This window comes from Choloepus didactylus (genome assembly GCF_015220235.1).
Source record: "Choloepus didactylus isolate mChoDid1 chromosome 23 unlocalized genomic scaffold, mChoDid1.pri SUPER_23_unloc8, whole genome shotgun sequence".
Lineage (NCBI taxonomy): Eukaryota > Metazoa > Chordata > Mammalia > Pilosa > Megalonychidae > Choloepus > Choloepus didactylus.
The window spans coordinates 149,494-174,776 of NW_023637602.1; the positions used below are offsets into that span (position 1 = coordinate 149,494).

General features: G+C 43.0%; 1 protein-coding gene across 2 annotated transcripts in view; it reads left to right on the plus strand.

Moving 5' to 3' along the window:
* LOC119525123 (olfactomedin-4-like) overlaps positions 1-25,283 on the plus strand; it is a 160,595-nt gene that overhangs the window by 108,940 nt on the left and 26,372 nt on the right. Inside the window, exon 3 of one of the 2 annotated variants that reach the window (XM_037823735.1) lies at positions 12,039-12,143. In XM_037823735.1, the coding sequence (XP_037679663.1) occupies positions 12,084-12,143 (60 nt within the window). In that variant the 5' untranslated portion in view covers positions 12,039-12,083. Of the gene's footprint in view, positions 1-12,038; positions 12,144-15,248; positions 15,355-25,283 lie in introns of those variants that run through there. The other variant, XM_037823734.1, reaches the window with a different exon arrangement.

Consider the following 25,283-nt stretch of genomic DNA (forward strand, 5'->3'; position numbering starts at 1 on the left):
AAGGGTTTGACTTATAAAGTAAGGGGTTCTTAAGTTTACATAGTATATGCATGTTTACAATAATCCTTCCATATCTCACATTATCATCTGAGTTATACAATCCTAGTCACTCTCCATTTTAAACATTTCTCATGACCCATAACTCCCCATAACTCATTTTAGCCCTTAATTTTTTGTCCCTAGCATTTGTGTGGTACTAGTAAGGTATTCCTATTAATTATAGTCCCTAGTATGCAATAGGTAGAGTTCTCCCATATACCATTCTGTTTTTAACTCTCTATACTAGTGTCATACATTAGAAATATATCATGTGAGCTCCTATCTATATTTGTAGTGCTTATCTGTGGGATGTATGCCTTTAAACAACCCATTTCAATCCTATTCACTTTCAAGAAATCTCTGATACTTGTAATCCCATTAGCAAACAGTCATCACCCCTCTCCATTCCCATACCTTTGAATTCACCCTGATTAACATATCTGAATGTTAGATTATCATTCCCCTTCTATAAGCTTCTATTTCTAGGTCCCCAATATTCTACATTATAAGACATTGATTTTACATTGTTCAGGGAGTTCATACTAGTGGTAACAAGCAATATATCTCCCTTTATGTCTGATTTATTTCTCTCAGCATTATGTCTTCAAGGTTCATCCATTTTGCCATATGTTACAGGACTTTTTTCCTTCTTACTACTGTATAGTTTTCCATCATGTGTGTGTGTGTATGTGCATATATATATGTATATAAATATATATATAAATATATATATAAATATATATACACACATATTACATATACCACATTTTGTTTATCTATTCAGTTGTTGAAGGATACTTGGATTGTTTCCATCTCCTGGCATTTGTGAACAGTGCCACTGTTAATGTTGGGGTACAAATTTCTATTTGTGTCACAGCTTTTATAGCCTCTGGGTATATACCAAGAAGAGGAATTGTAGGGTAGTTTGATATCTAGGTTTCTGAGAAACTGCCAAAATATCTTCCACAGAGGCTGTCCCATTATACATTCCCATCACCAATGTATAAGCATCCCAATTTCTCCACATGCTCTCCAACATTTATTGTATCCTGTTTGTTTAATGGCAGCCATCCTTAGTGGTGTGAGACGGTACATCACTGTAGTTTTGATTTGCCTTTCCTAATAGCTAGAGAAGATGAACATTTTTCATGTATTTTTTAGCAATTTGTATTTCTTCTTGGGGATAATGCCTTTTCCTACCTTGTGCCCATTTTTTGATGCTGTTTGTACTATTGTTGAATTGTAGGATTTCTTTATATATGCAGGATATCAGTGTCTTATCAGCTATATGGTTTCCAAATATTTTCTTTGATTGAATTGGCTGCTCTTTCACTTTTTTCAGGCACAGATGCTTTCAATTTTAAAGAGTTCCCATTTATTGTTTTCTTTTCGGGCTTGTGCTTTGGGTGTAAGGTCTAAGAAGCTACCTCCTGTTACTATCTGTGAGGAAAGAAAATTGATTCTTTATATTCTGAGTTTTATTGTGCTGTCTCTTATATTGAGGTCTTTGATCCACTTTACATTGATTTTTGTATAGGATGTGAAGCAGGGGTCCTCTTTTATTTATTTTGAAATGGGTGTCCAGGTCTCCCAGCCCCATTTGTGGAAAAGAACTGTTCTTTCCAAGTTCATGCCAATACCATGCTGTTTTGACCACTGTGGCTTTATAGTAGTCTTGATAGTCTGGAAGTGTAAGTTCTCCCAATTTGTTTTTCTGTTTTTAGGATTTTTTTTGGCAATTCAGTCCCCTTTCCCTTCCAAATAAGTTTGATGGCTAGCTTTTTCAAGTCTGCAAAGTAGGTTGTTAGAATTTTGATTGGAATTGCATTGAATCTAAATTAATTTGGGTAGAATTGATGACAATGACTTTGAGCCTTTCTGTCCGTGATCATGGAATATCTTTCTACCTATTCAGGTCCTGTTTATTTCCTTCAGTAAAGTTTTCTAATTGTCTGTGTAGATGTCTTTTACATCCTTGGATAAGTTTATTCCTAGGTACTTGATTTTTTTTAGTTGTTGTGAACAGAATTTTGTTTACCTCTTCAGTTAGGTTATTACTAATGTATAGGAACATAACTGATTTATGTGCATTAATCTTATATCCCAACACTCTGTTGTATTTGTTTATTAGCTCAAATAGCTTTGTCATCAATTTCTCAGGATTTTACTAATAATAAGATCCTATTATATGCAAATAATGGTGGTTTTATTTCTTAGTTTCCAATTTGGATACATTTTATTTCTTTGTCTTGGTGAATTGCTCTGAATAGAACTTCTAGCCCAATGTTGAATAATGCTGACAGTGGGCTTCCTTGTCTCATTCCAGATCTTAGGGGAAGGCTTTCAGCCTCTTACCATTGGGTACTGTGCTGGCTGCAGGTTTTTCGTATATGTCCTCTATCATATTGAGGATGTTTCCTTCAATTTCTAGCTTTTGAATTGTTTTTTTCAAAAGGGATATGAAATTTCATCAAATGCTTTTTCTGCATCTCTTGAGATGCTTGTTTGATTTTTCCCTTTTGATTTGTTAATGTTTGATACTACATTGATTGATTTTCTTATGTGGAACCACTGTGGGATGCTAGGAATGAGCCACACTTGGCAGAGGTGTATAATTCTTTATATGTGGCTTTCAATTTCATTTGCAAATATTTTGTTGAGATTTTTTGCAGATGTATCCATGAGGGAGTTTGGCCTATAGTTTTCCTCTTCTGAAGTTTCTTTATGTGGTTGTGATATTAGAGTGATATTATTTTCAGAAAATGAGTTAGGTGGTATTCCTTTTTCTTGAATTTTTTTGAAGAGTTTGAGTGGGAGTGGTGTCAATTCTGTTTGGAAAGTTTGGCAAAATTCCCCTTGAAGCCGTCTGGCCCTGGGCTTTTATTTGTAGGTAGATTTTTGATGACTGATTGGATCTCTTTGATTGTGATTGGTTTGTTGAGGTCTTCTCTTTCTTCTTGGGTCAGTCTAGGTTGTTCATGTGTTTCTGGGAAATTATCTGTTTCCTCTAAATTGTCTAGCTTGTTGGAGTACAGTTGTTCATGGTATGTTCTTATGATTTTTTTTTTTTATTTCCCTAGGATACATAGTAATTATCCCACTCTCATTTCTGATTCTGTTTATTTGGATCTCTCTTTTTTGAGTTTGTCAGTTTGGATATATTATGTCCCCCAAAATGCCATGTTATTTGATGCAATCTTGTGGAGGCAGAGGTGTTAGTATTGATTAGGTTGGAAACTTTGGATTAGTTTGTTTACATGGAGATGTGGCCCCACCCATTCATGTGTGTCTTAATTAAATCACTGGAGCCATATAAGAGCTCACACAGAAGGAGCTTGCTGCTGCAGCTTAGAGACATTTTAAAGATGGCCATTGAAAGCTGACACTGACATTTTTGGAGAATGCCATTTTGATGCAACCTGGGAGCAAGCAGATGCCAGCCACAGTGACTTCCCAACTAACAGATGTTTTCTGGATGCCAATGGCCTTTTTCCAGTGAGATACCCTATTACTGATGCCTTACCTTGGGCACTTTATGGTCTTAAGAGTAACTTAGTAACCAAAAATAAACCTCCTTTATAAAAGCCAATCCATTTCTGGTGTTTTGCAAAATGGTAACATTAGTAAACTGGAACATTAGTCTAGCTAAAAGCCTGTCAATCTTGCTGACATTCTCAATGAACCAACAACTACACCTGCTTTCTTTTGATTGCAGCTTACATAGAATATATTTTCCTTGCTTTCACGTTCAGTGTCTTTGTGTTTCAGGGTCTAAGATGAGTCTGTTGTAAATAGCTCATTGATGGGTCATGCTTTTTAATCCATTCTATCAGTCTATTTCTTTTAATTGGAGAGGTTAATCCATTCACACTGAAAGTTATAAATGTGGAGAGAGTTCTTGAAGCACCCATTTTATCCTTTGGTTTTTAGTTGACAAATTTTTTTTTCCTGCTCTCTTTTTTCCTTTAAGTTACCCATACTATAATACTCTGGTTCTGTGCACTTCTCCAGACTTCTCTTTCCTTTCTTTTTTTCTTAGCTGGTAGAGCTCCCTTTAGTATTTTTTTTTGCAGAGAATGTCTCTTGTTAACAAATTCTCTCAGCATTTGTTGATGAAAATTTTGAACTCTCCTTTGCTGGATAAAGAATTCTTGGTTGGCGCTGTTTTATGCATTCCCATCATTTGACCTCCAGCTTTCCTTCTGGTGACATATGTGACTCTGAGCTTCCCCTTTCCACCACATTCATGGACCATTCAGCACTGTTAGTTATTCTCACAATGTGCTACCATCATCTCTGTCCATTTCCAAATGTTTAAGTTCACCCTAGTTGAACATTCTGCTCATAATAAGCAACCACTCCCCACTCTTTGGTCTCATTCTATATCCTGTATCTCAGTTGAAGTACAAGTTTATTCCTTTGGGCCATAACTTCATTTTTCTTAGTGTAGGTTGTAGTTTTCTGTTGTCAGGCATCTGGTTTCCTTGGTTACCCCAGTCAGGTTTTCCCAGACCTGAAGCAGCTCAGGTTTAATAGGAGGCAATAGTATTACCTCTACCTGAGGGTGTCTTAGGTTGATACACCCTGCAAGGCCTCAAATCACTGTGCTTTCTGCCCAGCATGTGGTGCCTGTCAGCCTCTCACTTTTGACTGCGTAAGGAGGTATGGTGGGTGGCTGTTTCCCCCAAGGCTCTGGGGAATTGTTCACTCCCTCAGGAGAGGTCATTAGCATTTGAATGGTCTCTGACTCTGCTATCTCAGCTTTTGTCTGGGTCTGAGCACTGGGAATTGAAAACAACTGACACTTTGTCCACTGAGCCAAAAAAGGGACAGAAGGCCCCCTTCAGGGTTAGTCTGTGGATCCCCTCAGTTTCACCCATTGGCCAGAGACAGCACCCAGTCCTCTGGACTTCCCCTCCCTCCCAGAGAGGTCCTCCAGCTCTCCAAGGTCAGTCATCCCCAAAAGCCTCTGCTTGATAAAACCCCAGTTGGAGCCCAGCTGAGCTATATTCGCTTGCTCGGAGAGTGCTGCTTTCTAGCACAGCAAGGCTTTGCAGTTTGCCATCTGGGAAGGGCTCGCAGGCTTTGCAATTGACAGTGGAGGGAGGGGGCTCCCAGCTTATATCTGCAGTTTTTACTTACAGATATTATGCTGTGATCTTGGGCATTCCTCCCAATTCCAGTTGGTGTATGGTGAGTGGACGGTCATGTTTGTCCCCCTGCAATTATTCCAGATTATTTACTGGTAGTTCCTGATTGTTTATTAGTTGTTTCAGGGAGACTGATTAGCTTCCACTCCTCTGCTGCCATCTTCTCTAGTATATTTTTAATTTGGTGCACATTTTCTTTTAATTCTATAATATGTGCTATTTTTATTTACTCTTTCAGGTTTTTCTTCATGCTCTTCTAGAATGTTTTTGATGTCTTTTATGTCTTTAGCCATCTCATTGAAGTTGTTTTGGAGATTTGTGTGTATTTCTTTGATTAATTGCTCCAAATTTTGTGTCTCTTCCAGCTTTTTAATTTGTTCACTTCACTTGTCCATATGTTCTAGATTCCTCAGGTGCTTTATGATTTTCTGTTGGATTTGGGCCATTTGCTCATCTTGATAAGGTTATTTCAGGAAATGCAGGATTATTTGACCATTTATATATAATTTGGCATAGCTACAGCTTTCTGAACTGCAGTTTTCCTAGCCTACCAGCACTTTGCACTCTTGAGCTGCCTTTTACTTTCAAGCCAGCCTTCCCAGAACTTCTCCTTTGTACTAGGCTGGGCGGGGATCCAGTCAGTGCCCCAGTTCTCTATGTGCACTGGGGACTGCCTACCCTGGTGCCATGATGTGTCCCCTGTGCAGTTTGACAGGGAGTCCACTCACGGGCACCCTCCAGCTCAAACATGCCCTGCTCCCTTCCTGCCATGCACCTGTGAGCCTGTGGAGTGTGTTAGGGGTTCCTGATGTTTCCATATGGTGCCCCTACTTATCTCTGCTTCTTGCCATGCACAACCTGGGATTCTGTGGGGGAGGGAATGCCTCTCAGGATGCCTCATGGAACCTCCCACCCCTGTGGCTATGGAGGAAACCCTCCCCAGCTGACTATCAAGGTGAGTGCAGGGAATTGGAGAGCCACTGCTCACTCACTTGCCTGGTGGCTGTCTTGATGCTGCCAGCCCCAGAGGGTGGTCCTAGCCAAACAAAGGCACCCTGTCCCTTTAGGTGCCATCTCTCCATGTTTTTGTCCATGTTTCCATCACATACTGTAGGGGTCCCCTTATGGTCAGTCAAACCCTGAAACTGCAGCCTTAGCATCCTCAGGACCCTCTGTAATTTCTTTCATGGAGGAGAAACCTCCTCCACCTTACTCACTCCACCATCTTCCCAGAAGTCTTTTGACATTCTTTTTAGATTCATGTTTATTATGCACTTAAGAATGGATTTATAGCTTGCCTACCTAAAATATACTTTCAATGTGCTGGGAAGCACATTTATTTCATTATATCTCACAGAAAGGTTTTCTTTTTGGAGGTAAACTGACTTTGAAAATACAAGAAAATTGCTTAAAGATGGTCAGGATAGTGTTTCTGGGATGGGAATCCTGTCATGAGCTTGTGGCAGGAACTTCATCCACATTGATGAAGTAGCTGAGGCAGGAGCATGGAGCCAAGTCTTTGACCGTATTTCTGTTAAGGTTGTAGACATTTAGGGTTGAAAATGTGAACAAGGCCAGGGACAAATAGGGCCAGATTGGGAAAGCAGGTAGTTCGAGAGACATGGAAATTCAGAGGCAGGATGCTTTGCTTTATCTGAAAATGTCAAAACAAGTGAAGAATGATAAAGCCCAACAGGAAAGGATAACTGAAGGACAGATAAGAAAAAATGTGGCAAAAATGGATGTCAGCTCACAGGATTGTAACCGTTTTCTGGGAGGAAGATGAGAAGCAGGTTCCTAGTCAGCCTCTGAAAGGAGAGGTCTGGATGAAGCAACCTCTGGTCTCCCCACTCCTCCTCACCTGGATCTGTCTTTAGTCCATCAGTCAGGGATCTTGGCCTTTTTTTTTTTCTTTTCACTGATGTATCCCAGGATACATGTCTAGAAGAGTGCCTGGCACTGAAAAGGCATTCAATGCATATTTTTCAATATGTGAAGTGATATTGGTAATCGAGGTTTAGATTTTGAAACCAGGTTATATATGTGTAAGCTTATGAATGTGTGTATGTGTATATGTATACATGTGTGTACGTGTGTGTGCACATGCATGTGAATACTCATGTATGCATATGTGTATATGTATATGTTTATGTGTGCATATTTGCATGTGTGTAGGTGTATGTGTATTCACACACATACATATGTTTCTGTGCACGTATGTGTTTGTGTTTGTAGGTGCCTGTGTATTTGTTTTGTATGTGCATATATACATGCACATAAATATGTGTGTGCACCTAATTTTCTGTTAACTGCTGACATGGTGCCATTTTCCTCATTGGCTCCATTTCCTTTGTCTACTCTGTGGGTCCTTTTGTGCAGGTAGAGATTGGGCCATGTGGTCTTACCACCATGTCAGGTGCAAATAAGATCTTATGATATTCAATTGTTCTATTTTGTCTATTCCATGCCAATGTAATGACCTCAATTCCTGTATTTTAGAATTAAATTGTTAATTGGTGTTTTCAGCAACTACCACACTGGAAGTTCTCCCACTCCTTCTAGCCAGCAAAACATTTAAAAATATATACCACATACAATTTTTTCATTATTATTTTAATATTGATTTTACTGGTATTTTCTTATGAATCATTGGGCTCAAATATTGCAAAATCCTCAAAGGCTGCCTATGTATCTGTTAGTTTAATTCCTAGCAATATTTTCTTTGGATTCAGGATTGCAAAATGTTTTGTAGAATTTTCTTGGTCCTGTTGAAAATCTCCTGCCATGTGGTCCATCTGGGAAACTAGGCACCTGTCCCCATGGCACATGCAATATCCTTGAACTTCCCACCCTCCTCCAGCAGCCCCCCTGTGAGTGCAGACCCTTCTGTCACCATTTGCCCTGGGAATCCCATCACCATCCAGTCCACTTCTCCACATCTCTTCTCTTCCCTCTCTAGTTCACCCCCACTGTGAAGCCAGGTATCCTGGAAAAGACTTGGTGACCTCACCCTAGTACTTGAGAGTACTCTTCTAGTCACCTAAGCTCCCCCCTTGCCTACCAGCCCTGCTTGTCCATCCCCCAAGCTGAGCAGGGGAAGAGAGTGGCAGGGTCACAAAAGATCATGGTGGACAAACTGCTATTCTCCAGAAATATCGAATCCTCCTCTTGTTTGCTCATCCTTAAGAATGAGTGTCCTATGCAGGCTGGCTTCAGTCTTGCTCACCACCATGCCCACAGCTCAAATGGATTATTCCTCTGTGACCCTCCCCTGTTCTATTCAGGCCAGTTCTTGTGATCAGTGTAGCTGAATGTGAGCTCTTGATGATGGGAACCTTGTCTAGCATTCATAAGGGAAGGAGAAGTGGATGTCATAGCATTTTGCTTGCCATTCTGGAAGCCAGGTGGCTTTAGAGGAGGTGCGATCAAAGGATTTTTTTTAGTATATTGAAGAACTGATGGGAATGACCCAATTGAGTCAAAAAGGCTCAGTATCCAAGAGGGAGGAGAATAAGTGGTGGCCAGGTATAAGATAAAAACTTTATACTGCCCAATTCAGAATGCAGTACATCATAAAATGTAGTCATTAGACTGAGAAAGGTATAAATTTTTATAAGTTGGACTTTGAATTATCTTCTTCCTGGTAGAGCCAAATCTACCAGCATAAATCTTTATGATGATTGTGTGGGTGTCTGGGCATGTCAGTCAGATCAGAATCATTTAGACACATAATATCTTTTAATATAATTTAATTATCTGTCACCTAAAGTTAGCATTGAGGTGTTATTAATTTAGTTATGAATTTTGATTGAATTTTGTAAAAAAAAAAATAGTTCATTTCAAGGACTTTAAAAATCATTCCTTGAGGCATGAAAGAGTAAAATTGAACCTAGGAGAACAGAAAAAAGAATGCAGTCAATATAGGGGAACAGAAAAAAGGAATGCAACTGATATCACTTATTAACAAAATTCAGTCTTCGTAACACTATACATCTGAGAGAATCTCATCCCGTATATGACTTATGGCTCTCACATGTAGGTAACATTGTACATGGGTGCACAGAGGAGAACTGTTTCTTCCTGTATTGTGCTGTGAGGCCCTTTAATGCATGTTCTTGGCTTCCCCTGCTGCAGATGAATGTTCCCAGGTGTGAGGCACACCTGGAAATGTCTGGTGAGGCTGTGTTATACCCAGGCCATAACCATCCCAGCTTCTCTGTCCTGGTCCATAAATTAGAATGGAGAGTGAGTGTCCAGCCCAGAGGCTCCCATGGGCTTTACGGCAGAATGTGAGATTCTGTAGCACAATGTGGGAACTGCAGTAAGAGCTGAGAAAGTGTTAGTTCATTTTATTCTCTGTCAACCACAGTAAGAAACAAGTAGCAGTTAAAATTTATGTTTCATAGTCATTTACTGTATCCTATGGTTAGTGACTAATTGTAAAGAATATCATTGTGAAAATACTGCCATTTCCACCTTGGATTGCTAGAATGAGGAGCATAGGTGTGCTTTAAGCAGTCTCCTTGATCAAAAGGATTCCAAAGATCTTCCACTCAAAATAATGTCAGGCCCTGTTCATGGACCCCATAGCTTTGTCCCAAGGACTGGCCAGTTGTTTGCACACACCTGCCTGGGGTTCTCATCTCATGCTCTCAACAACCTTTGAGGGTGATGCCTCTTTGAGGCTCACTTCGGGAGAAAGTGGTGGAGCCCAGACTAAAACCCAGAGTCCCCTGACTTAACCGCTGCAGTGGGGTGACCCTGTGGTGTTGGCAGTGAAGGTCAGGTCTGTCTCAGGAGTTGGCTGTTAATCAGTTTGGAACTTTAGTTAATATTCTCATCCATTCCCATATGTATTCCCACTCTCGTTCTCTCTCCTTGTCTTCCTCTTTTTCCATCTCCCTCTTTCTCTCTCTCTCTTTCTCCTGTTCTCTCTTTCCTCTCTCTCCTTCTCTTTCTCCACCTTCCTCTATCTTAAACTCTCCCCCTCCCTAACTGCCCCCCACCCCCCTCCCTCTCTCCTCAGGTGACAGAGGGAAAGCAGGGTCTGGAGAGAACCTCACAGTTGGCCCAGAATGAAGAGGCTGCTTCTCTCTAAGTGGCTTTCTGTCACCAAAACTGAATTGGTACACAATCCACTTCAGAAGGTTTACTTTGTGACTGGGACAGAGGAATTACCTGGGCTAAAGTAAGCTGCTGTTCAGATGAGACTCCAAGCTTATGCCAGTGTGGCCTGGGGCATTTGGGGAAATCTAGGGTGTCATTTCCCTCCATTTCATCTTGTGAAGCCTTTTCTTTGTCCACTATTTTCCCACTTCTCTGTGTAGTCCTAGGAAAAAAAAATATTTTAAAAGCAACTCTTCACAAGCTGTTTTCATCTGGATCTCAGCATCTCCCCTGGGTAACCCTACATAGATGCTGTGCCTTTGTGGGGCCTTAAGCCGCTTTTCAGCTTCGTGTATTCAGATTTAAGGAGTGTGCATATTTCAGATGTTAAAGTATTAGCACCTAAAAGTTATATAAAATTATTTTCAATGCAGAACTTACATAGCATTTTCATTCAACTTAAATAACACTTTTGTTCTAAAGATTAAATATAATTGTTTTCAATGCAGTCATTTTTTCTGCAATAAAATACATTATCATAGTTAGTGTGTTTAGTGTTAAATTACTTGTAGTTAATAATTTCTTATTGTACTTTAAGACTAATCTAGTTAGTCAATAGATAGCCACTGAGAGGCAGGAAGTTCAACTGCCATGCCCTTTGTTATGGGTATTCTCTAATATTTATATTTATATTTATATTTATATATTTGTATTTGTATTTATATATTTATATTTATGTTACACTCCTCTACAGAGTAACATTTGAAAGAAATACCTGGGCCCCTTTCCCTTTTATAGCTGTACCACTAATATGGCCAAGTGAGTGTGTAAATCTTGGCTCACTTGTGGATTTGCAATTTTTATGCCATCCAATATGTGACTTAATGGTGTGAGATTTGAATGTATACTTGAGATCTTTGGAGTTATTGTTGTAAGTGCTGTTTAAAAGGTTCAGCAGTAGTAGGGTGGGTGTGCACCTGTTACTTTTGGATTGAAAGTGCTCAGTCACTTTAGCTGTGGAGCCCACTATCCCCTCTCTGACCCTGGGGCCCTCCTCTCTGCCTGATCAGACTTGGGAAATTCTGTGCTGAGTGATCCCCACACCATCCAGCCTTGTCTCTTTACATATGATGGCGATAGTAAGACCAAAGCTTAGACTTGCTGGTTCTCCTCTGATTTACATAAGATGAAATACTTTATGAGCTTATACAACAGATTCAAAGTTAAGTCACCTACTCACAGGATGTAATCCTTGTAAATAAACATTGTGTACAACAATAGTTTACTCTTTTCATCCAGGAGATCAATTTGTTTTGAGTTTTATGAGTTTCTTGATATTCTGTTTGGCCAGCACATATTTACTGGAAATGAAATTGTTGTGTCCAGAGCACTGATGAAGATAATTGGTGGGTGTGTAATAAATGGAATTTATACTTAAAATAAATGAAAAAATTACATTTTCCACATTTGAATGTTACACTTTTTTAGCATTTGCATTGACATTTTAATTTTGATTTGAAACTAAGAACTCTCACCATGTTAGTAAGTTGTGGAGTTTTGTAAACCTTGGACACACTGTAAACTCTCTAGGGAGTCATGTGTGTGTCACAGAAAGCAAAGAGTCACAGAATGCATCTAAGTAGGGCATCACACCTGCTGAGGGAGAGTTTACAAAGTTAAGGTTGCATAAACTTTTACAATGCTCCAAAAGATTGACTGGGCCACTGTGTGTTTATTTTCTAGAATTCCCTGAAGGACCTGGAGAAGAGGAGGGCAGATTTGCAGGCCATGGCGGAGAGCAGTGCTGCACCGCAGGTCCTGGTGGAGGGCAGTGCTGTGGCCCTGCGGGTGAGGCTGGACATGCTCTGGGTGCCAGCTGTGGCCACATGTGCACCTGGAACAAGGGGTGGTGTGACGCCCTTATGGTGCATGTCTGGTGCTGCCAAGGCCAGTCACTCCTCTCCTTTCCTCTGTTTAAGCTGACATAGCTTTGGTCAGAATTCCAAATCCTGTTCTCTGCCTGTTGGAAGGACTTGGACTTCTTGTTCATGAATAACATTATTAGGTGATATTTTATTCTTCTTTTAAAAAGATATTCACAGTGTCTCCAGTAAGGTATGAAATATTTCCAGTGTATGTAGAAATGTGTATTTCAGTGTTAGTAGGTACACCTTATTGTTTCATTTTCAGGATGGAACAGCACGTCTAGTGTTCTACTCCCACAAGCTGTCTGAACCTGCCATGTTTCCATTGTCTCAGTAGCAGCAGACTGGCTGAGAGTGCCAGCAGCTGATGGCCCAGATGAAACTTTGACTCCTACTTTCTCTACCTGGATGACATCAGTCTGGTTGCTTAAACTCTCTCCAAGCCTCTTTTTTTCTCATCTGTAAAAAGGGCATTGTTAGAATTTCTACCACATAGGTTTTTTGATAATTACATGATGTAAAACATGGAGTGCTCTTCCATATACATTCTTGAAACCTCCAGTTTTAGAAATTACCCGTATGATTTTGATAACAGTTCCTTGTAATATGTTTGTTAGACTTTTGTTTTACCACTACACTGTTAGTTATTTCTTGGAAAGGGTGGCCAGTTAATTTTTCTTTTATTTTATGTTAATGTCATTTTTTCTTAAACTGTTGTAATTTCAAGGTGTAAAAAATAAAATTACATTTCACATAATGTAGTAAGCATAAAAATAAGGTTTTAAAGGAAAAAAGGATTCAGTGGTGAAATGTCTTTGACAAGACTGTTTTTTTTCAACTAGGAAAACAAAAACAACAGCAGAAAAGGTTATAGGCCTTACCTTTCATCAAGAAGGTAAGCAATGTGGTTTGGAGGGGCTTCTCCTTTAAAGATCTCCCTTCTAGGCCCTCAGTTAGGAACTGAAGGGTTTTGGGGATTGTGAATGTGTAGTGAGGATTAAGGATTTAAGGACTCACACCAAGATGCAAATATGTTATCTACAATGGAAAACCTATTGATTCTCTTTTAGTCATTAACACCTAAGCATTCTAAGACAGTAATCAGAAGCCTCTGCAAGCTGTAAGTATGCACTTTAGCTTTAATATTGCTATTTGCCTACTTTGTATAAGGCACCTTATGAGGGGGATCAGGATTACTACAGGTGAATAAGACTTGGTCCCTGCCATCAAAAGTGTTTATGGTCTGGTGAGAAACTCTGGGGCCCAAGAAGACTGAAACAATGGCTTTTGATTCCTTACTATATACCTGGCACCCCACAGTGCCCAGAATTTAATAAATGGATGGGAGACAGGGAGGGCCTTGAGCCCCTGTAATGTGTGACAATAGGGATTGTGGGGACATTTATCAGATTAGCTCTAGAAGGGGGAGAAAGGAGCCTGGGGAGATGAAGGCAGGTTCCCTGGAGAGTGGGGATTGAAGAGGGAAAAGGGAATATCCAGAGGCATTTGGGTTTTTGACCCTTGAGTAGAGCATAGCAGTTAAAAATAATTTGATGCTCAGAATAATCCTGTGAGCTAAGTGGGGAGCTATTATTATCCCCATCTTATGGGTGAGGTCACTGAAGCTCAGGGAAGAGGTGAGTGACCTTCCCATTTTTCAGAGATTTTTTTAGGATCTATGTCGGCCTGGTCTGTGGGTTTTTGATGGGTTAGGTCAGTGACACTCACCAACTACTGTCACCAAGGCGGTGATGGGCTCCAGGGTCCAGCATCCTTCAGGGGTTCCTAACTGGCCTCTGTGGAACCCCAGAGCTTCTAGAGATGGGGTTTCAAGGGTTCCGTGGGTGCCTTGCAATAGCACACACTTGTGTGTGGATGTGCCCTTGCTGGGGAAATGCCTACAGCTTTCATCAGCTTCTCACAGATATGTCACAGCAGCAGGAGGCAACCACCTGCTTAGCAATCACTTTCTGGAGAAGACCTCTCTCCTGCCCACAATGTCCAAAGCCACCTGGCCAGCCTGGGAGGTCCCTGGGGGTGGGGGGTGGGTTACAGTTAACCAGATAAAGGAACCATGATCTGTTCTCACTGAACTCCTGGATTATCTCTGCAACTGGAAGTGGGATGGCATGGTGAGGGCAAGGTTTGGGAGGTTTAGCTGGCTCTTAGGAGTATCTCTAAACTGGAAGGGGAACCCAGGCCTTTTTGAAATATCTGCCACTGAAAGCAACATAAATCACTGCCCAGGAAGAGAGGAAGGAAGGTATAGTGGTGAGTTGTGACTCTGCTGGGTCCTTCAGGTGGTCCGGGAAGCTTGAAAAGTGGGGTCCTCAGGAGCAGTTGATCAAGGAAGAGGGGGAGCTGGAAAAGAGGTGGCACTGGGGAGAACCGGATGGTGCTGAGTGGGTGTCAGGATGGCTCTGTGGGCTCAGAGGGCTGGTGGTGGCCCACTGAGAAGGCTCAGCCAGGAGGACACTCAGGCCTGGCTGCAAGTAGTCTCCTCCTAGCCTGGAAGGGCTTCCCATGGGGTCCTTGGAGGCAATCTGAGAACTACAGAAGGCTGCAAGTGTCAAAGGCAGTCCCAGGCTGTGTGGTGCCTGTAGTCCTTGACTCATGAGAACATCTGGGTAGATTATAGGCCTTTTTCTACACCCAGTGTTCTCTTTTGTTCTGAGATCTGGAGAGATAGGTTATCTCCCAGGCTTAACTGATAATTTTAACAACATCAGGGTTTTATGTTAGTAATTCACCCCTGAAAAGAAAGCTGTAAATTGCAGCTCTTATCAACTGTCTTCTGAGCAGGCTGTTTTGAAGTGGAAACAAGGCAACTCTTTTTCAGGTTTGGCAGTTTGACTTTGTTCAAGGTCAGAATGTTCTGTTAGAAGCCAGACTGATGTGAGGATTTGAGCTTGGCTCAAAACATTTGCGGGAAGCATTCGTAGGTTTTCCTTGTTCCTGTACATGCAACTGCTCACCCCCTCTTTCATGCCAGGGCCCAGAGTGTTTGCAGTTCCTGAACATGCCTGACATTTCCAGACCCAGAGCTACCGAAAATGATGCCACCTCTTCCTTCACCTTTGAATGCCTTGGCTTCCTTGACTGAAAAAGGGAGACAATCATATCGGACACCTAAGGTTGCTGTGAAGAAGTGTGGTGGGGTTGAAAGAGTCAAATGGACAATGGTTTTAATTTCTTCTCTCCCATCTATCTGCTGTGTGGTTTTAGGCCATTCATAACTTCTTAAGAGTCTTGTCTGGTCAACTGGTAAAACATATGTAGTCATATGGACATTCCTTTGGCAAGTAGAAGGTAATCTTACCTCAGAACTCCTTTCCTTTCTTCCTTGTCCACATATAATGGAGTCTTACTCTTTCACCTTCCCTGGGTTCTCAGAACCCTCTGACACCGGGGCTAGCCCCCAGTATCTCTACTTTTTCAGCCTGCTAGTGCTCACTGCTGCAAAATGACTACCACTTTTTTCCTCAGCCTACTCCACCAAAGAGGCAGGTCTCCATTAGCTGTGCAGAGGAAAGAAATATGATGCAATGGATTGATATCAGTATGCTAATAATAATCAACCTTTATGAGTTTAACACTCCTAGGAGGAATATTTGCATTTCTAATGGGATTCCCCAGACAATGGTAGCATCACCCTTGTAGCATTTGGGCTGGAGGACAAAGGAAAGTGTAGAATTTCAGGCATCATGAGCAGGCAGTGGTGCTGAGGTTGGAGAAGCAAATGGTATCAGGCTTGGTCAATTATAGCAGCTCCTTGTCTGTAATGTCTGTGCCTCAAGCTAACCCTGGGCAGAGCCTGAACAAAGAACAACAGCTCTAGGAGATCTAAATCGAGAGGAAGATGCTTTCTCTCTGCACCCAGATGCTATTCCTTCAAAGGCCTGGAGGATTAAGATCTGGCCCATAGCAAAAATTAATGTGTAGCACCTACACAGCCCATGTTATTTCCAGAGTTCTTTTTATTCATTAATTAGGCATTCATTTATTTAATGCAGTTTTTAATTGCCCACTTATTCCATCTTGCAAAGGTGGAATTATTCAGAGGAACATTTAAAAGAAATTAATATGACAGGGGCTTATAATTGTGCTTTAATCTTAAATTAATATCCCTCCTGTTTTCACGTTACTAGGACAATTATCCCAAATGGTACCAGGAGCAGGAAATTATGTATTGCCTTATATATGGCATCTCCTCCTGGAAAGCATGCCATTCATCATGGTTTTTTAATCTCTATGTGCAGTGGGAGATAAAGCATCTCAACAATATTTCAGTGTTTTGAGGTGAAAGCATCCACAAAGATTCATGTTTGTTTTGCCCAGTCCTGCTGCCTCTGCTAACTGGGTCAGTCATGAAGGTGGGTTTGGATACAGCTGCAGGAGTGTGGGTGTTGATTTGGAGTTTATGGAGACTCTGAAAAAGTCTCATCCATGGCAGGGAAAACTGGAAATGTGCAGGTTTCTCTCAATACTTCCTTCTCTCAGCACTTCCTATTTTTTTTCAGACTAGTGCTAGCTAGAAAGTACCTGAGGAGGTTAGCCATGTTGAGAATAAAGAGGACAAAGTCAACATTTGGATCCTGGGACTGGATGGGGATTTTTTTTTTCTGGACAGAAGAGCCCCTGACTTTAGGGTTCAGACACAAAGCAGTAATGGAGCCCAAACTTGATCTGCTTTCAAGGGAGCCCCGAGAAAGATGCTTTGGACTCCTTGTAGGACGATCCATTGGGGACCAAGCTTTCTGCTGACTGGACTCCATTCTGCCATCTTTACCAGACAAATGTCAAGCTGCAGGGCATGGCCCATGCCCTGACCATGCCCAGGCTGCTTGGCAAGTTGGCAGTTTGCTCTGTCAGCCAGAATCCCCCCTTTGGAGAAAAGCTAAGTTTGGCTCATGCAGGGTGGCCAGGGTTTCTCTCAGTTGTCCTCTCATTTGGCAGCACCTTCTCTTTTCCCACCCTGGCTCTCCTGACTTCCCGTGCAGGAGCATGGGGCCATCTCCCACCACAGCATTTTTAGAAAGTAAGCTTTTTAATAGATGGCTAACATATGTACAGAAAAAAAAGCACAGATCATGAGTACAGCTTGATATATTTTCACCAAGAGCCTCATGTCCCAGCCTCAGACCAAGAGACAGAACATCCCACTTCCCAGAAGCTTACTTCAGTTCCACCCCATTGACAACTCCCCATCCCCAAGGGCAGCCCCTATCCTGACTTCTAGCACCCCACATTTTAAAATTTTATGTACTGGGATAATGTAGGATGTTTTCTTTCACCATAATTTTGCTTGGAGCATGATCATCAGGGATGGAAAGTACATGAAGTAGTGTGGCCTTATACTTCTCTCCATACTTGCAAACAGCAAACACGCTGGCTGTTACACAGCAGGCCTTGTGCCAGACCCTGTGGACACACGAAGTTGCCCAAGGGATGTTGCAGGAGAGCAGCCTGTGGGGCTGCTGGGAAGGGTCCCTGCCTCAGCCTGGCCTGTGCAGGAGCTGCAGGGTTCTCTGAGCTAGCTGGCTTCCCTTCCTTGGCCCAAGCTGTGAGAAGGCCCCTCTATGTGTGGGGCTGGCACGATGCTCCTTTCAGGTCCCCTGGAAAAGCAGCCCTGGACACATGCCCTTGACCTCACCTTTCCCTTGGGGGAGTTGGGGTTCGAGCCAGGGCCTCTGCCACCTCTGACCCACCTGCCGGGCTGCTCTAGCCATCTCGGGGTTCTCCTTGTTCTTTGTGAGCTATTGAGATTTGATAAGGTAGTTGCTGTTAAGTATTGTGGCCAAGGAGAGTTCACTGCCTTACCCTTTCCAGATAAGGCACTTGTATCTTAATGCCTTAAGCTAAAGAGCAGCTCTGCTCCAGTGGGGCTACCAGCCTTGTCTCCTCCTGAACCCTTAATAGGTTTTACCAAGGTTGAATCCTCAATGCCTCCTTTTCAAAATTACTCTTGATCAGAGATATTAGTTCCTTCCTCAGCTCCAACCCCCTTCATGGTGGTTTTTGCTGGCACTTCCAACTCCTGCTCCTAAAGTGGCCTCTTTCCCTGGCCCCATCACCATGCCCTCTCCTTGCCCACCCCTCCCTGGCCCACCTGTCACCATGTCCTCTTCATTCTCCTTCATGATGCCCATGGCTGCCCCTTTCTTCCATTCCCCGTGCCACCATCGCAGTTCTCACCCTTTTAATCTCAGTCTGGACTGGAAGAAGCAGCCCCTCCAGCTTCCACTCCAGGGAATATCCACCCCACATTCCCTGCCTCATCCTCTGGTGAGTTTTTTGGGTCCACCTTCAAATTATTGCTCCATGTCTATGGGACAAAGCCCCATGTGCTGGCCTGGCCTGGCCCTCCATGACCCATGCCCAGCCCCTCAGCCCAGAGGAGATCCTCTGACACTGCTCAGCCCTTCCCCTTCCTGCTGTTTTTGCTGTGGCCCCTTCTGGAGGACACACACTTTCAGCCTGGACAGATGCAGGGGGTCACAGAGATCAAGCCCCTTGCCTCACGAGGTATGCTGATATCTCCTGTACACCCAGCAGCCTGTTCTGGGAAGCCTTTTCTCGTGACCCCAGCTCCACTGCATTTAGTATCCATGTGGCTCCTTCCATGTACCCTCTCAGGATAGAGTTCATTTAATAAGAGTGGTAGGTAGAACTATGGTCATCCCAAAGATGTTGGCATCCTGGCCCTGGAAACTGTGAGTATGTTATGTCACATGGAAAAGGAGAATGAGGTCCCAGATGGAATAAAAGCTGCTAATTGACCTTGGGATGAGGAGGTTATCTTGGATTGTAGCTACAAGGTAGAAGAAGTGGGAGGCAGAAGAGGGTTGGTGTCCAAATGACGGGATGTGGGAAAGACTCAATGGGTCACTGCTAGCTTTGAGGTGGAAGGACACAGGAGCCAAGGAACACAGGAAGACTCTAGAAGGTGGAAAAGGCAAGGACAGATTCTCCCCTAGAGCCTCTGGAAGGGAATCCAGCCCCGCTGACAGTTGATTTTAGCTCAGTAAGACCTGCTTCAGACTTCTGACTGTCAGAACTGTAAGATAAGAAATTTGTATTGCTTTAAGCTACTAATTTTGTGGTACCTTGAGGTAATTTGTTACAGCAACAATAGAAAACTAATATACTCACTAACTAGATTTTAATCACCTCGAGGGCAGAGACCTGCATTATTCTTTGTATACAGGGTGTGGCATAGCGTCTTGTATACATTAGGTGCTCAGTAAATGTTTGCTGTATGGCTGTAGGCCTGATTCTGGGAAACTCAGTGAAGTGGACAGAGCTGGCCTTTGTGCCTCCCCCCATCCCTTCAGAGACTGCTGTGCCTTCCTGGGGCTCCATCCTGCCCCCAATCCCTTTTCTGTGCTCCATTCCTGATCTTACTTAATCCCTGTTAATGAATAATATTTTAAGGTTGGACTCTTCCTGGGGATATTTGCATTTAAAAGCAGTTATAAACATCCAAATTCAAAGGCATTAAGCCATGCTAGTGGATTAGCTAGACCAGATGTTGACAGCTCCCTGTGGGGTACTTAGCTTCTGTTGCCCATTTAGCCACTGGTAGACTAGGAGCCAGCACAGTTGGGTCCTGAACTTGGTTCTCCACTGGGTTCCTGGGTGGAGATTAGAGAAATCATGTCCTTGAACCTGAGTGATAGTTTAGTATTCTCTACCTTCCTCCCTGGGTGGCTGGACTGAGCATCTCAGATTAGGGTACTTTTACCCCTAATGTGTCAGGGAGTGGGGAAAGCCATGGGATAAATGTGCCATGTCTTCCAGCTGTGTCCATTTTGAATGTTATTTTGACATTAGAGCAAGTGTGCATAGAGCACAGAATCGCTGTCTCACTGGCTGAATTTCTGGCTAAGGTCAGCCCCCCTCCCCCATTTTCTGAGACAGTCTGGAGTTACAGCCCCAAGCCCTGGGTTGCTGACTCTGCCCTCATTTGCACCTTCCCTTCTCACCTGAAATGGGATTTCTCTCCTCATGCTCAGCCTGGGCTCAGGAGGGTGAGCAGAGCCCAAAGATAACCACTCACTTCCCCTCCTGGCCTACGGCACTTATTTCTCCCTTCCCTTCCCCTGGTGGTTCACTGCTCCTGACCCTCTTGCTTCACCTCCTGCTGTGATCAGCTCTGTCTCTTCCCTCTGCTAGTGGAGCAACAGGCTGGGGTTGGGGTGCAGAGGAAGGGGCTTGTGAGATCTGGGTCAGGAACTGGTTTCTGGTTTCAGTTCTGCTGTCAGCCAGCTGGGGGCTCTAAGCAGCTCTTTATCTCTGTGAGCTTTCCATTCCTCAATTAAAGAGGGCCTTGAAATAGATGGGTTTAGAAAATGAGAACCTCTGCTCAGAATCCTTTAATGACTCTCCTTGGCTCTCAGGACAAAGCCCAGCCTTCTTAAGAGCTGGCTCCCATGGCTGCCCCTCTCGCTGTCTCCTACAGACTGTGCCCAAATTTCTTGTGCATAAATGGACACTGGTCATTTTGGATTAAGAGCCCATCCTAATCCAGTTTGGTTTCATCTTAACTAGTGACATCTTCAAAGATCCTCTTTCCCAATGGGTCCCATTCTCAGGACAGGGTGTTAGGCCTTGAACATGTCTTTGTGGGGGACACGACTTCCCCCCTCAACTTCAGCTCATGTTGCTTTTGGTGCTGGCTTTTACCAAGTGAGACCCTATGGCTCTTGCATGCTCAGGGATCTGAGCTGGGCAGCCTGGGGGTCGGGTCTGTGCACCTGGATCCCCAAGGGATGCAGCCACCAGGGGTGGAGCACCTGGCTGAGGCTTTTGGGTCTTGTATGCACCATGTGCATATCTCCAGGAAGAAAATATTAATGTGACATCTGAATCTGGATGGGGCAGGCTCTCATTTTGAACAGTTGCAACATCCCTCAGTGTCATCAGGGGGGATCATTCTCAGCAGCAGTGGGTGAGGACACTTTTCTTACCAGAAATTCCTCATTTTGCAATATGTTGATACTGTAATTAAACAAGGTGTGTTATCTTGATGATATTCCACGGCTCTGCAATCTTGAAGAACAAAGAACCCCTTTCTTAATGAGTAGCTTTCCTTTGTGTAGAGTACATTGACTTTTTCCTCACCCTGTACTTTGTGTGCTGATTTGTGAAAACAGTTGGGAGCAGAGTTTATAATAGACTGTGCTATGGCTGTCAGGAGTCTTTGAACTGTTTTTCTTAGGATTTAGAAGTTACTTGGAACAGTCAAGAACCTCTGCTCAGAATTCTTTTATGACTCCCCTTGGCCCTCAGGATGAAGCCCAACCTTCTAAACATGGTCCATGAAGCCCTTTATGAGCTGGTCCTCAACCTTCATAACTTGAGTTTTATTCTTCTCCTCAACCTCTAAGCCTTAGCAATAGTAAATGGCATGAGGTTCCCAGGACGTTCTCTCTCATGCCCCTGATTTTGCATATGCTGCTCCTTCTGTCTTCACTTTTCTTCTCCCTTTTCTTAATTCTCTCCCCCTATGACTCTCTTACATATTGGGTCTCAACTTAGACTTCACTACTTGATCCACCAGCCCCATGGATTGGATTAGGTGCCACTTCCATGCTGTCCACGCATATATGATTCTAACAGTCTGTTTACTTGTCTGAGCATGCTGTATCTGCAAGAGTCTATAGGCTTCTTCAACGCAAGACACAGGATTTGTTCACCATGGAATTCTCACATTCCACTGCCTGGAGCTGTGCTATCCAATATGGCAGCCACTTGCTAGAGGTAGTTTTCAAGTACTTGGAGTGTGTTTACTCTGAAGTGAGATATGCCATAAGCCTAAAATACACACTGGGTTTCAAAGACATAGTACAAGAAAAAATAATGAAAAATATCCCATTAATCATTTTTATATTGATATTTGTTGAAGCAATAATACTTAGGCTATATTGAGTTAAATAAAATATATTATTAACATTATTATTAATATTAATTTCACCAGTTTCTCTTTACTCTTTGCTATGGCTACTGGAGAATTTAAAATCACATATGAGGCTTGCGTTTGTGTCCTGTGGTATTTTCTGCTGGACTGTTCTGACCCAGAGTGTACTGTCTGGCACATCTGTTGAATGAGTTGGTTGATGAATCTAAGTGAAATGTTTGTTTGCCAGAGCTACTGTAACAAACTACCACAGACCAGGTGACTTCAACAACAGGCTGTTCTGTCACAGTGTTGGAGGCTAGAAGTCTGAATCAAGGTGTGGACAGTCACACTTTCTCTGAAGTCTGTGGGGTCCTGGCAGTGGCCAGCAGTCCCTGACATTCCTTGGCTTGTAGCATAGCTGAATCACTGCCTCCATCCATGACTGCCCCTCTCTCTCTGTCTCCTACAGACAGTGTCCAGATTTCTTCTGTGTAAATGGACACTGGTCATATTGGATTAAGGGCCCACCGTAATCCAGTTTGGTTTCATCTTAACTAGTAATGTCCTCAAAGATCCTCTTTCCCAATGGGGTCTGTTCTGGTTTGCTAATGCTGCCATTATGCAAAATACCAGAAATGGATTGGCTTTTATAAAGAGGGTTTATTTGGTTACAAAGTTACAGTCTTAAGGCCATAAAAGTATCTGAGCTAAGGCATCAACAACAGGGCACCTTCACCGTTGTCTAGGAAGGCATGTGGCTGGCATCTTCTTCCTTTGCTCCCAGGCTGTGTTTCAAAATGGCTTTCTTCCAGGACATTTCTCTCTAGGCATTTGGGGTATTCCCTTAGTTTGTCCCAGGCAAACTCTGGAGTAGCAAAAGTCTACTTTCAATGGCTGTCTCCAAAATGTCCCTCTTGGCTGCAGCAGTGAGCTCCTTCTGTCTGAGCTTTTATATATGGCTCCAGTGATTAAGATCTACCCTGAATGGGTGGGGTAACACCTCCATGGAAAGTATCCAATCAAATGTCTTACCCACAGTTGATTGCATCACATCTCCATGGAAACAATATGTTCTAACCCAATCAACACTAATACATCTGTCCCCACAAGATTGCATCAAAGAACATGGCATTTTTGGGGACATAATACATCCAAACTGGCACAGGGTCCCATGCCCAGGACAGGGAGTTCAGACTTGAACATGTTTTTGTGGGGGACATGATTCAGTCTGTAACAGTGAGTGGTGGACATTCCCCCTCAGCTTTAGCTCATGCTGCTGTGGTGCTGGCTTTGCACCAGGTGAGACCCCACAGCCCTCTCACACTCAGAGCTCTGAGCTGGGCAGCCTGGGGCTCACAGGTCTGTGAACCTGGGTCCCCAAGGGATGCAGCCACCTGGGGTGGGGCATTTGGGTCTTGCATGCACCATGTGCACCTGTGTTTGCATCTCCAGGAAGAAAATATTAAGGTGACATCTAATCCAGATGGGGCAGGCTCTCATTTTGAACAATTGCAACATCCCTCAGTGTCATCGGGGGGGGGGGTCATTCTCAGTAGCAGTGGGTGAGGACACTTTTCTTACCAGAAAATCCTCATTTTGCAATATGTTGATACTGTAATCAAACAAGGTGTGTTATCTTGATATTCCATGGCTCTGCAATCTTGAAGAACAAAGAGCCCCTTTTTAAAGGGTAACTGTAGCTTTCCTTTGTGTAGACAACTTTGATTTTTTCCTCATTCTGTACTTTGTGGGCTGATTTGTGAAAACAGTTGGGAGGGGAGTTTAATAGACCATGCTATGGCTGTCAGGAGTCTTTGAACTGTTATTTCTTAGGATTTAGGAGTTACCTGGAACAGCCATGTGTGTGGTGAGAACACAAAATCTCTGGGATGCCAACACAGTAACTTGGCATGGAAATTCTTGAGTCCCCCTGATGTTTTGAAAGCCATATTCTTAGAATACAACAGGTCCTCATTCCTATGATTACACCCAGTGTTTACATAGTGCTTTGATAATTCTCAAAGTGCTTTCACATAGAGTATTTCATTCAGTCTTTTTATTTGGTGCCCTTTTAAATAAAACTGTCTGATAGAGGTGTCTATATTTGTTGTCTTCCATTTCCTTCCTCTCATTCTCTACTAACCCCCCCCAATATGCTTTTTGTCCTACCGCTCTACTGAAAATCATCTTGTGAAGGGTTACCTTGACTGACATGACTAAATCCAGTCATCAATTCTCAGTCTCTGCATCTTACCTGGTGATTTCACCGAGTCTTGTGCTTTTAAATGTCACTGATTTGCTAAAGGTACGTAAACTTTTATCTCCAGCCTAGATCTCTCCTCTGAATTACAGATACAAAGATCCAACTACCTACACAACATCTCTATTTGAATGTCTAAAAACCTCTCCAAATTGAGCCCTTGAACTTCCCCTCCAAACATGCTCCTTCTGCATCTCAGTGGATGCCAGTTCCATCCTTCCGTGTGCTAAGGCCAGAGACTTAGGAGTTGGCTTTGACTCCCTCCTCTCACAACCCAGAGTTGTGACCCCATCTCACCACCTCCCTTGCCCTCATCCTGATCTGAACCTACCTGGATCATCTCAGTCACCTTCACACTGGTTTCCCATGCCTACCCTTGCTCAGCACAGTTTGATCTCGCTGGAGTAGTCATAGCAATCATGTTAAAGTACAAATCAGATCATGGGCCTCCTTTACTCAAATGGATCCTGTTTATCCAGAGCAAAAGCCAGAATCCTTTTGCTGGCCTCAAAGACCCTGTGCCAGGTGGCACCCCCTCTGACCTCACTGACTGCTCTCTTCTACCCCTTTCTATACTAGCCCTACTGACCTCCTTGCTGTGCTATTCAAATCCAGGAGACGTGCCTGCCTCGGGGCTTCTGCTTTTCTTGTAGATGATCTTGTGCTTTTCTCCCTTCCCTCTCTTAGCCTGTACTCAAATGTGTCCTCTCCATTGAAGCCTTCCCTCACCGGCCCATTTCAACATGCAACCCCTGTCCCCTAACTTTTCTTTTCTCTCTTCCCTACTTTATTTTTTTCTCCATTGAATTAACATCATCTAATATGCTAGATATTTTACTTATTTATATTTTTTATTGTCTGACTCATTTTAAACTCTTAAGCTCCAGGAGGGCAAGGATTTT